Source organism: Neofelis nebulosa, chromosome 18, assembly GCF_028018385.1.
Source record: "Neofelis nebulosa isolate mNeoNeb1 chromosome 18, mNeoNeb1.pri, whole genome shotgun sequence".
NCBI lineage: Eukaryota > Metazoa > Chordata > Mammalia > Carnivora > Felidae > Neofelis > Neofelis nebulosa.
Window position 1 is genome coordinate 4,213,901 of NC_080799.1, and position 13,479 is coordinate 4,227,379.

At 47.1% G+C, this 13,479-nt stretch overlaps 1 protein-coding gene across 3 annotated transcripts in view; it reads right to left on the minus strand.

Annotated features, from left to right (window-relative positions):
• The window catches only part of RNF216 (ring finger protein 216), a 146,740-nt gene that overhangs the window by 12,176 nt on the left and 121,085 nt on the right, over positions 1 to 13,479 (minus strand). For all 3 annotated transcript variants that reach the window (XM_058711861.1, XM_058711859.1, XM_058711860.1), the window contains exon 15: positions 6,204 to 6,426. In XM_058711861.1, the coding sequence (XP_058567844.1) occupies positions 6,204 to 6,426 (223 nt within the window). The remainder of the gene's footprint in view (positions 1 to 6,203; positions 6,427 to 13,479) is intronic.

Sequence of the window (13,479 nt, forward strand, 5' to 3'; positions counted from 1 at the left end):
TCATCTTTGTAAAAATGGGAGGACACATCTGCCCTAGAGAATTAAATACATTAACACAGGTCAACATCAGGCTCAATTCGACGCAGGCTTGGGAAAAATAAACACGTCTCCTGACCAAATGGCTGGGTGGGAATGGTATCAAATTGTAAACTGGCTGTAAAAGCCCCAGAGTTTTATTTGAATTGAACAATCTTTACTTTCATATTAAAAAAATCAAGGAGGTTGTGAAAAACAATTCTGCGCAGTTTCTGGTAACCAAAATCCAAGATAAACACTGACTTTGTTTTGCGTTTATAGAGAAGAAGAGGGCTGTGAAGAATTTTGCCCCACTTCTGAATCCACACTGCCAGGTGGACTGCCCTGCTGAACGCGGCTTCTGAGGAGACACACCTTCTTAACTACTACTGCTCACTCAGCTGCACACGGACAGGGAACGGCCAGCGTGTTTGGATGCAGTCAAGCCCCAGGGACCCTCCCTGCTGCAAAATAACGGCTGCTCACTTATGTGTGGCCATGTGGCTTTGCATCCTGCCCCCCAGTTAGAAAACTGTAGTTTGCTTCTCTTTCCTTCCTGAAAAGACATCTTGTTTTTCAAGACTCGCGGTTCAGTGTTGCTGGCTTCTTGTTGATAACGAGCAGAGAAGGAAAGTTACATTCCCCGTTTCAGGTCTCATATGGAGTTCATTCGGGTTCCCAAGCAATCTCTGGTCATTAAGGGAGAAAACCACCAAGGGACATAGACACTCTTCCCGGCCTCACTGGTTAATTAAGCTGGAGAAAAGGCTTGGATGACAGGGCACGCTTTGTTTCCCTGGGCTTCTCAATGGCTTTGTGTTCTCAGAAGCCCCAACAGATGCTGGCTTGGAATCCAATCAGTCTCCTGGTGAGAATCAAGGAAACAGGGCTGATCCCAGATTTGATGGGAATGGGGCACATGGAACCAAATCTCTGGCTGTAGCTGCCCGAGGAGATCGGAGGAGTTTGTATTTGCCTGACCTTCCTTTTGAACTTTATTCTGAGCAAATACAGAACCTTTCTCAGGGCGGAAGATGACAGTTCAACAAGAAACAAGGGGGCAGTCGCACGCCGTGGCACCCAAACAAGGTAACAGAACACAAGAAACCTTTAACCAATTCCAGGCGTAGGACCAAAAAAGAGGTGGGAGAAGGAACAAGCACAAGCGTGAGGAGAAAGGGAAAACTGTGCAGGCTGAGGACAGGTCAGCCAGCCGAACACCCTCTCGTGTGTGACTCTACTTGGCGCTGTTTCCGGAGAGACGACGCAGAGCAGGGAGCACTTAGTGGGAGGTGTAGCTGAAGAGAAAGAATCCTATTTCCTGGGGCACCTAGTCGGCTCAGTCGGTTTAAGCATCGGACTCTTGGTTTTGGCTCAGGTCATGATCTCACGGTTCGTGGGATTGAGCCCCGTGTCAGGCTCTGTGCTGAGAGCATGGAGCCTGCTTGGGATTCTCTCTCTCCTGCTTTTTCTGCCCCTCCCCCACTCTCTCTTTCTCTTAAAATAAATAAATAAACTTAAAAGCAAAAATCCTGTTTCCTCACATAGTTCCCCCAGTTTGCTAAGCTGCATGGCACTGAGGAAGCAGGTCGGCAGAAATGCCAGGTCCCGGGAAGGTTCGTCCCCAGAGGCCCTGCGGATCACCTTAGTGAGCCCGTGTCACTGAGGGCCGCACCTCCCTCCACTCCATCAAACCAACACCAGAAGGATGACCTATTTACAAAGTCTGCCCTTCCTTTGGTGATGGGGGCGTGGGAGTGGGTGGCGGGGAGGAAGGCTTGTTAAGAGTCTCAGTCACAGAGCTGTGGAGTGAGAGCGATTTCTGGGTCCCTCAGCCCAATTTTCTGCCCAGTGAGGTTGTTCCTGACACGCACACACCTGGTTTCCATATACGACTCCCTGCTTTTCAAAACTGGTCGCTCCGAGGATTATGGTTAGGCCAGGAGAATGCTCTGTTGTGGCTGTCACACAGGGGCCGGCCTGTTACCAACACCTCCTCTTGTCAGGCATATTGGAGATGTTCTGCAGCAGGGGTCAAGTCTGCTGGCTGACAAGGCGTTTCCTTTGGCTTATAAAGTGCTAGCTTAAACTGTGTTTTAAAGATACTTGGATTAAGGGCTAATCTTTAACAATCAGGAGAGATCATATTAAAGTACAGATTTCTACCTTCTCTGGAGAATGTGAAGCCATGGCTAAGTAACTGGGAGTTAAAATCTCACTTGGCAACAATCTGTGGGGGCCGAGGGGCAGCCTTAGATGGACGCTTATACCCTCTCCTGTTTGCCACAGTTCCCACCACACCCTACGGCCCCAGACCTGGCCCCACTTGACATTCACCAATCATTTATGTTACTATTGCCCCTGCGGTAACCTGGGTCCGTGATCCCAGCTACATGCTGTTGGGTGTCCTATGTGTAGATCTTTCCATGTTTTTCTTCCACCATGTTTTAAAATATAGCTATATAGCATCTTATTAATGCAGTATATATTACCTGGATATTTAAGTTAAAAAAAAATGTATACGTATAGCATCGCTTAAAAAAATTTTTTTTAAGTAAACTCTACCCCCAATGCGGGGCTCGAACTGAGATCAAGAGTCACATGCTCTACTGACTGAGCCAGCCAGGCGCCCCAGCATCACTTTTTATAGCTGTGTACTCTCCTAATACCAGCATCCCACTCTCGGGCTGTTCGCTGCTGTACTTAACATGTGATGAAAAAATAAAATTCTATCTTGTCTAATCCATTGCTGTTTTTGGACTTCCGTGAGTCACAGCCAAATTGATCCTTATTAACAGAGGAATGTTTATTGATTTCTTATTGAGTCGTATTACTCATCACATATATATTTTTTTAAGGTTTATTCATTTTTCAGAGACAGAGAAACAGAGGGTGAGTGGGGGAGGGGCAGAGAGAGAGGGGAAAACGCAGAATCCAAAGCAAGTTCCAGGCTTTGAGCTGTCAGCACAGAGCCCGACTCGGGCCTGAATTCACGGATGGTGAGATCGTGACCTGAGCTGAAGTCGGACGCTTAACCGACTGAGCCACCCAGGTGCCCGTGTCATTACATTTTACTATTCATCTGTATCATATGTGTGTTACAACGATTTCCCCCAGTTTTTCATTTAACTTTATCTTTGTTTACGATGTCTTTTGCCAAAGAGGATTTAAGTAATTTCAGTCTGGCCTCGATATACCACTAAGAAGGATCTTCGCACTTTAGGGGATGATAGAAGTCATTTTCTCTTGTTTTCTTGAAGTATTTCCAAATAGCCCAGTGCCCCAAAAGAGCTGCTGAAGGTTTCTCTTGCCACATGGTAGCCAGTGTGATCTTGAACACTTACATTAGGCCAAGTCACCCCCCCATGTAAGCCCTGCAGCAGCTCCCACTGTAGCTGGTGAGACACACGGCCTGGCTGTGCCTGCCTCCCTCACTTTCCTCCTCTCAGCCACCACCTGCAAGATACACAGCCTTCTTTCTGGTCCCCAAATAGGCTGAATTCATTTGATTTCCTCCTCCTCAGGCAGGCCTCTCTGCAAATGGTGCCTCCGGGGGAGCCTGCACAGGTCACTCCACCTAAAGGCGGCCTAGCCTCCCTCTCCTGCGCTAGCCTTCTCTGGCATCACTCGTCAGTCCTGCCTAACACCAACTACACGAAGGACTCATCTCAGACTGTAAACTCCATGATGACGGGGCTTTTCTGTTCAGACTAGTCCTGGCAACACGGAGTAGTTAAGAAAAAAAGAACGGGTGCATCTATCATTTCTCCAAGTGATCTGAAAGGATATTTTCAGGGTTGTCTGGCTGGCTCACTTGGTACAGCATGATACTCTTGATCTTGGGGTTGTGAGTTCAAGCCCTACGTTGGGGGTAGAGATTATTTATTTCTTAATGTTTGTTTATTTTTGAGAGAGAGAGGAAGCGGAGGGAGGGAGGGGGGGGGGGAGAGGGAGAGAGAGAGAGAGAGAGGGAAGGAGGGAGGGAGGGAGAGAGGGGGAGAGAGAGAGAGAGAGAGAGAGAGAGAGAGAACACGAACACGAGTTGGGGAGGGGCAGAAAGAAAAGGAGACACAGAATCTGAAGCACCATCCAGGCTCTGAGCTGTCAGCACAGAGTGTGACGCAGGGCTCGAACCTATGAACCACGAGATCATGACCTGAGCCGGAGCAGGATGATTCACCAAGGACCCCAGAGATTACTTTAAATAAGAACTTAAAAAAAACCAAAACATAAAAACCAATATTTTTATCACATTAAATTCTCATTTAACGTGTTTCCGGTCTCTGTTTTGTCCTCTGGTCTAGTCTTGAGTCTACATGATTAGCGCAGCTTAGTAAAAATTAGTCTCATTAGAAGCAACTTTTCAAGGGAAAAAAACCATCCTACTGAGTTTAAATGGGAATCACAGCAAACGTCTAGATTCTGGATAGAAGTGCTGTCTTCCCTTAGAGGGGGAGGTGCGTCTCCACTCTCAGGCCGTCCTCATTGGCCCCAGGGAGAGCAGAGGAGCGGGCTGGCGGCCCCCGGGGCTCTGGTGCACCTTCCTCAGGCCTTTGTTTGCTCCAGGCTTGCAGGGTTTTCACTGTTCTGCTCAATCTTTGTGGGAGAACGACTCTTGGCCCAGATCAGCTTATCACTGATTCAGAGTTTCAAACTTAGAACTCACTTTAAGAAGTGATACAGTTTATGTGAAAACTTACTTGAGAAGAAAGCATATTTTTCCATATGTTCAAGTCTCTTCATGTCTTTCAATATAGTTTTATAGTTTTCTTCGTATTTCTTGTTGAACCTAATCTCCTAATCTCTAGGATATTTTATGACTTGTATTGCTATATAACATGAATGACAGCGAATGACATTCTGTGTATTTATTTTGTATCTAGCCATCTTTGTATGGCTATGACCTCTAATAGCTTTCCAGTTGATTATTTTGTCTTTTCTCAGGCTTAAAACGGTAGATTTAACTTTCTTCACTACATTTAAAAGTGCTTAGAACTGTGCCTGAAACACAGTGGATGTTCAGTAAACACCAGCAATTATGTTCTCTAACTTCTGCTCTCTTAGCTAACTGAACTGACGAGCAGTTCCAAAACAAAATAGTGGTGATGGTCTTAGATTTGACGTTTGGTAATGCTTCTATGTATTTCACTATTAAAAACATGCTAAAGGACTATTCTGAAATATAGGATTTAAAAAAATCAACCTTCTATACTACTCTTTAAACCTTTAGATATTTGATTTTATTACATGTCTTTTACCACCTAAAGATATCATATGGTGAAGCGTATTAATAAAGCTCTCAGTATTAACCCATCTTTTGGATTTCTGGAACAATCTCACTTGGTTATAGTTTCTGTTTGCTGATTATTTTACTTAGAGAATTTATTTATTTAAAAAAAAATTTTTTTTAACGTTTATTTATTTTTGAGACAGAGAGAGACAGAGCATGAACGGGGGAGGGGCAGAGAGAGAGGGAGACACAGAATCGGAAACAGGCTCCAGGCTCTGAGCCATCAGCACAGAGCCCGACGCGGGGCTGGAACTCACAGACCATGAGATCATGACCTGAGCCGAAGTCAGACGCTTGACCGACTGAGCCACCCAGGCGCCCCGAGAATTTATTTTTATCTAAAGACAGAGCGAGCAAGCATGTGCAAGGGAGGGGGGAGGGGAGAGAATCTCAAGCAGGCTCCATACTCAGCATGGAGCCTGATGCGGGGCTCGATCCCATGACCTGAGCCAAGATCAAGAGTTGGATGCTCAAGTGACTGAGCCACCCAGGCGCCCGTTTATTTACAGAGTTTAAAACCTATATTAATGAGTTAGACAGATGTAATTTTCTTTTTTTAGGGTTATCTCTGACAGGTTTTGGTATCAGCCTTATGCTTTATACACAAATACGTAAAACTATCTTTACTTTTCTATGCTCTGGGATTTGTTTTAGATGGCACAGAAACATTTTATTCCCTGAAGGACTGTAAGACTCTGCCTACAAACTGGGCATGCTGCTTTCTTGAGGAGTTGCTTTTTAATTACTTTCTCATTTTTTCCCCGTGGTCATTGGTCTATGTAATTTCATATCTTTCCAGAAGTCCCAATGAGTTATGTATATATAAAATCCCTTTTCAGTATGTCATCTTACCACGATTGCCCCCTACAAAGCAACAGGCAGCCATGCATTCACTTACGGTGGGGTCGGTCCAGAGAGAGCATCTTGAACACTCCTGGCAAGGAGCTCCCGGTGAGCGAGGATGCTGGCAGAAATGGTCATAGCCGTTGATGGACACTCGACAGAGGTAGCACATTTGGGCGCCACAGCGGCAAGACATGCGGTTGCAGCCTTCGGATTTGATGAGGCCGGTCCCACACTTGTGGCATTTCCTGATGCGGGCTGCCGTCATTTTTTCCTCACTGAGAAGAGAACACATGAGAGGAGACAGCAGGGAAGATGACAGGAAGAGAAAAGCGCTGTGGCCACTAAGTCCGTTTTCCCACAGGGGACTGCCAAGCCCTTCTAGCGACACCTGGAGAGTGCAAAGAACCTCTGCTTTGGAGTCGATAACTACGTTCGGTTTAGTAGTTATGTGACCCTGGGTAAATCCCACAACCGCTCGGAGACTCAGTTGCTTCATTTTTAAATTAGGAAAGCCCAGCTGCCTCCATCACATTTTGAGGATTATTAGGTATGAATATCAAGTACCCTGGCACAGCACCTGGCACCAGCATTTGGAAACTGCTTATTCTGCTTGTTATAGGCCTAAAGCAGAGAAAACGCAAGGTCTTCCTAAATATGTGTTTTCTATAAACAAAGCTGGTTCGCGAAGAGCCAGTGGGCCTAAACCTGAGTTGCAGAGACACCTTCGGTTTTGAATACTTAGTGTGGGGTGGGGAGACACAGGTGGGGACAATCCAGCAACCAGTTCATAACCTCTTCCTGTTGACAGGGCCCGTCTCCACGTCAAAATCCCACATCCCCAGACTCCCTTGTAGCGAGGGGATCTGCATGCAAAGGAGTCGATTCTGGCCAACGGAAGCTACTTCTTTCCAGAAGCACTCTACCTGATCTGGAGAGGCAGGGGACTAGAGCCGAAATGACACATCTTGGCTCTTTGCCAAGAGCTGGCACTGCTGGACTAGTTTCTTCCGCAGTGCAGTGTTCCTAACTCTAAAATGACACTTGCCACCTTGGCCCGTGACTGTTGATGTGTCTGTCCTCCTCTACTGAGTTGAGTTCTTCAAAGGTATTAAAAGGCACGCCTACGGAGACGAGGGAAGGCAGGAAGGACTCCAAGAGTGGACAGCCCCAAAGCTGGACTTGCCCCACTGCTCTGAGCCCTCCTCTTTCTTCCAAGTGGGAACCCAGAATGGTGACCAGGGAACTGCTTCGCTGAAAAGACTCAACAGTCTGGGCAGGAGTTCTGATCTGTAGCCTCTCTCCTAACACTGAGAAAATAGCCGTCTTCCTCCCAGGGCTCCCAGTGTATCTGCTAAGTGAGGGAAGCCAGGTGAGTCTGGGGGCAGGCAGGTGTTTTTAATTACTGATATCCAGAAGACTGTCATAGTTTGCTCCTTAGAAGCCAGATCATGTGCTTAAGAATAGAAAAATGAATTAGGAAATTGGCTGCTATTCATTTAGGTCTAATTTTGAAAGGCCCCAAATGCAGGAAAGCTCCGGCTTGAAAAGAATTTAAACCCAGTTCAAGTCACAGAAGAATAAATGATTTCTAAGTGTCGCTGAATAGGAAACATCGTCAAGGAGACAAAGTTTAAATAAAGTGAATTTGTTATTGTCAACTTGATAATACAGCACACATGTTCATGAATTCAGTTACTCGGCAACTGTGAAGACATTTCTCAATGCTCCATGTTAAGACTTACAAGGTTCTGATGCAAATGTTTCCAATATAAAAACCTGTGACCAAAACACAAGTGCAATCCTCTACGCGCAAACTTTTTGTCTAAGATCGCCTCCAAGGCTGCTGTGTGGCTTCGAGCTGTCATGCTCTGGTGGCCTGGGGCGGGCTGGCCGGCTTCTTCCCTGGGTAGCTGCTATGGCTGTAGTGTGGGAGAAGAGCGGATGAAAGAACCCAGGTTACACAGCCCTTTCCTGAAAGCTTGGGAAGAAGGCGCACATTTATTTGCTTGCTCTGTTCCACCGTGCTATCAGTCACCAAAGTAACGGTGGATATGGTAGGGGAGAAAAGGCACTCCCAGACGAATGGAGGAGCACACAGGGCACACCGCACACCATGGCTCTAATGTTCAAACAGCTGTTCCACACGGCAGGAAGGTCCGTTCGAGGCCTTCGTTTTTGCAATCATAACAATAGTAAGAGGTAGGGCCAGTCCCTGTTAACTTTTCCTACACCAAACAGAGACTGCTCTTATGGCTTGTGGTGACTTGTTCAGGAACACGAAAGTGCAAACTGGGATGAGGAGATATCAGTTGATTCTTTTGGGATTAGAGCGATTTGGGAACTGGATTCTAAACGAGGCAGGAAACAAACATCCCCACAGGATGTGTTTCTGGGCAGGACAGGAAGAGCAGCCGGAGCTGCAGCCGTGTCTGCTGACCTTGTGCTCAAACAGGAAGGTTCACTGCCGCCTCTACAAAAATGATCTAGACCCCCCTCTACATAACTGATCTAGACCCTACAGCTCCATGATTGTTTATCTGCACCATGTTGAAGTATGTTGGGAATTTGGGAGCTGTCGTCATTTTTGGTGGCACATACCATTCAAAATGTTAGATGGTTTTCCTTTGCGAATGTGTGTATGGATTTCTTTTATTGTGACAAAATGCACATAAAATTTCCATTTTAGCTATTTTATTTATTTATTTAAAAAAAAAATTTTTTTTTTTTTTTCCAACGTTTATTTATTTTTGGGACAGAGAGAGACAGAGCATGAACGGGGGAGGGGCAGAGAGAGAGGGAGACACAGAATCGGAAACAGGCTCCAGGCTCCGAGCCATCGGCCCAGAGCCTGACGCGGGGCTCAAACTCACGGACCGCGAGATCGTGACCTGGCTGAAGTCGGACGCCCAACCGACTGCGCCACCCAGGCGCCCCTCCATTTTAGCTATTTTAAAATCCAGAGGCATTTAGTATATCCCAATGATGTGCAACCATCACTGCTATCTAGTTCCAGGCCATTTTCATCATCCCCCCCAAAAACTCCGTACGTACGAAGCAGGTCACTCCCAGCGCCCTCCTTTCCCTGCACCCCCTCATCTGTCTCTGTCTCCAACTGACTGGTCTATTCTTCACACAGGCAAATATCCACATGTCTAAGGACCTCTCAGACACATGGAACGATGCGAGGGTGGCCTTCTGTGCCTGGCTCCTCTCACTGAGGAGGCTTCCGAGGTTGCGGCATGGATGTTCATCCTGTTCTTACGGCTGAGTAAGAATCCCATTCTATGGCGTACTGAACTCCGTTTACTGTTCATCAGTTGAAGGACATCTGGGCTGTTTTCACCTTTGGCTACTGTGGATAGTGCTGCCAGGAACAGTCACGTACAAGTTGGAAAACCCGTCCCATCTCGTACCACTTATTATGCTTTATTTTATGATTCAGCAACAGTAAACTGCTTATAATTCCCAGTGTGTACCCTGCCGTTGCTTACTTTTGACACTAGGCAACTGGCACGATTCCCTGGCCCTCTGGTCCGTGGAGTAAGGGCTATGCGGTGGGGAAAGGAAGTGGAAGCCCTCGGAGAACCCCCTCTCTACAGAAAGTACCACCAGATTCCTCCGGGCATCTTTGAGATTGGTGCCATCATCGAAGACTTCAAAGGTACAGCGGTACTGATTCTCAACACACCTCCTATTGTTTCGGTTTGGCCTGTACAGAGAGTGGGGCTTTGAGAACATTACTGTATTGTAGGTACTTGTATGGAGAATGTGCATTACTGTGACTCATCAGGTGCTGCCTATAACTGTAGCTGCTGTTCCAGATGTCATTTCTTACCAGAGCAAATACACATAGCCTCTGGCAACCGGTATGTAGCTACTGATCTGAAAAACACTTTCTCTGTCTGATACGCAGAGAATACCAGAAGCAGTTGGCAAGGACCTCGATCATCTGTGGTCCAACAGGGCAATACAGTGGTCTTCTATTCAAAAGACAGGCAGATAGAACCTGGGTGACCAGGAAGCAGCAGGTACTCTAGGATACATTAATATGGTAGATGAGTGCTAGGAGGCGGGAGATCAGTCCCTTCAAACTACAGAGATCTGTAATCTCTACGACATGCTGGCAGTCTGGAGGTCAGGTGTGTGTATTATGCTGTTCCCTCCAAAGTCAAGCACATGGTACCTTATCTTGTATCCCCTACCATGAAGAAAGAAGTCGGACATCTGGGAGGTCTTTCTGGATTTTGGAATTAACATATGATCATGTTTGGAATTAACGTATGATCATACTTGGATGTGCCACTCTGATTTAGGCTGATAAAAAAGGCTTCCAGGTTTAAGTAGGGCCCAGACCAAGAGAGGCTTTCCAGTTGTTACTGGATGCAGTGGTGCTCCAATCTAGGTCAGACCAAGACCTCGAATGGAGCCGGAGGCAGGAACTGACAGGACATCGGGGTGGAGGTTCTGCTTTGAAAAGTAACCAGCTATTCTCTTGCTAAGAAACACTTCCTGGCCTGTGACCAAGTCCTGGAGCAGTCCCAGGGCCCGGGCCCGGGGCACCGACAGTCGGTTTACGGAGCTGGGCAGTGCTCCGTCACCAACTGCAAGTGGAACACATGACCTGAGAAAGTCCCAATGCAAGAAGTTATCTGTGTAAGTGCTTTGTGTCATGTTTGTGAACTAGGGCCTTCTGCTTACACATTCGCGTGTGCACACACACGCAGGCACAGTGAACACTTACGGAAGATTTACGGGGCCAGAATCACGCTAGGCACTTGAGCACTTTCATCTCCGTGAGAAGCAGACACAAGTACGCTCTGTACCATACAAATGAAGAAACCGAGGCACAGAATGATTAAGAAATTTGTTCAAGGTTCTTAACTACTGCTATCCACAGCGAGCACTCAATAAATCTGTACTGACTTCATCAAGAAGACATCTTTCTTAGGGGTAAAAGCCCAGATGGCAACAACAGAAAACTTCGGCTTCTCCCAATCCAAACCAGACGTAACTTGTCCACAGTAATCAGAACAAATTCTGGGGGGAGATGGCTCATAAACTGGCTGAAAGACAACTCCAAAGGAGAAATTTAGAATGTTCTTGGCAATAGCACAACTACTAGACTAAGTATACAGCCTGACAAGATGATTACTTTCAAGAAAGAGTAATTTTTGACATGTTCATCACTTTAAGGCCATGCCACTGGTCAGCTGGTGGCCGCTCGGAATTATAAACGCTGGCAGACAGGATTTGAGGAATCAACGCTAGACTTTTCTAGTTGGAGGGGCATTTCTGGTATCATGTCAGTTTTCTTTCATTGCCATAGACGTAATCCCATCTGGGGATAAGGGCCATGCTTCTGCCCACTACAGTCTACCCTCCAGCCTCCAGATTCAGAGCCATCCTACACCCTTACGACCACCTCAAACCAAGACCCCAAAGGTCTCATCCACCATAGCATCAGCTCTAAGTCCCAAATCTCACCGTCTAAATCAAGTTCAGGTGAAGACGAGACATGATTTGGGGACACACTTCTGCTGAGATGGCTGAGGGGGGGGGTGATGCCTGAGTGTCTTGGAAGCTCCTGGGTCTGACTGAAGGGATCCGAAGAGTCCCTCCCTCGAGCCTTTGCGTGACTGAAGACTCCGACGTTTGGCACACTTCCTTGGTTTTCTCTCCAGGAGCATGTGTTTTCTGACGATGAACATCTTGATTGTGGGGTCTTTTGTCACCTGGACGGGATGGGAATTTCAGAAACAATCAAATCCTGTTTCTGACCCCCAATCTCTCCTTCTGCTTGCACTTTCCTCTCTGCAGGGCTCACCCTGTGGGTCCTCTCAGCTCCATGTCCAGACGCATGGTCTTCACCCTCTGCTTTCGGCACGACCGCAGGGAAGCTGGCTGAGCCTCTTGCCGCTGACACAAGCACACGTTCCGCCCTGACTTCTGAGTCCTCACCAGCAGGCCTTTACGGCCAAAGCGACGCGAGAGGTCTGTTCACTGAAGTTTCAAGTATTCTCCAGGACAATTCTGGTTTTGTCCACGGTGCTCCTCACTTGCTTCTGAGCCCTCAAGGGTGAGGTTTCTGAAGTCCGTATTTCTACCAATTGAAGGCAGTCTAGGCTTTTTTTCTATCGTGCTTTTGCAAGATGCCTCCAGCCTGTATCCATTGACCGATTCCAAACCCACTCGCACACTTCTATGTATCTGTTATAGCCGCACTCTACTTCCGGCCCCCAAATCTGTGTCAGTTTTCTACTGCTGCTGTGGCAAGGCATGTCACGTTATTAGCTCACTGTAACACAACTGCATTATTTTGTAGTTCCGCAGGGCAGAAGTCCAGCACGGGTCTCCTCAGAAGAACACCAAGGTGTCACTGGGCTAGGTCACCTACTCCAGGACAGAATCTGTTTGCTGTTCACGTGGGCTGTCAGCGGATTCCTTCTTTGGGGCGGCAGGGCGGAGCTCCTGTTTTCTTACTGGCTGCACACTGAAGGTTGCTCCCTGCTTCTAGAAACGGCCACGTGCCTTGGCTCAAGGCCACCTTCCTCCATCTCCAAAGTCGGAGGCAGGAGGTGGAGTCTTTTCACATCTCTCCAAGTCTGTCACTACACCTCTAGCTGACCACAGAAAAGCTTTCTGCTTTCAAGGAGCCCTGGGATTAGACTGGGCTCACCTGGATAATCCACGATCATCTCCCCACCTCAAGGTCCATAACCTTAGTCACATCTGGAAAATCCCTTTCGCCATGCCACAGGTTCCAGAGATTAGGGCAGGGCCGTCTCTGGGGGTCATCATTCTGTCCACCAAATTTGTGGTAAAGAACACAGTTGGAAAACCATTTGTTTAGATTTAAAACCCTGCCATGCACCACTTACTACCTGAGTGACCATGTGCAAGTTACTTGGGCTCTGTGCCTTAGTTGTATCATTCAGTAAAATGAGGATAATACCACCTACCTGTGGTAGAAACTCAGAGACTGTTAACTGCCCCAAACAGTCATTTCCTACTTCATTTTCTTGGTAACAAAACCCACTCTTCACCCTTCAAATTTAAGTTGGACATAAAATCACCCAGCTAGACATTATATATGGTGTCTGCTGTGAAGCTAGGTGGTGGCCACGTGACTCAGTCTAGACCAATAGGGCAGGAGCAGTCTAGACCAACAGGGCAGGAGCAGAAGTCACACACACACACACGCGTGCATCTTATAACTTAAAAGCTGCCTGCCTGGCAGCTTGTCTCTTTCTCCTTTGCTGTGGACTGGAGTGCAAATGTGGCAGCAACCCCACCACAACCATGCAGATGAGAATACCACCTTAGGGAAT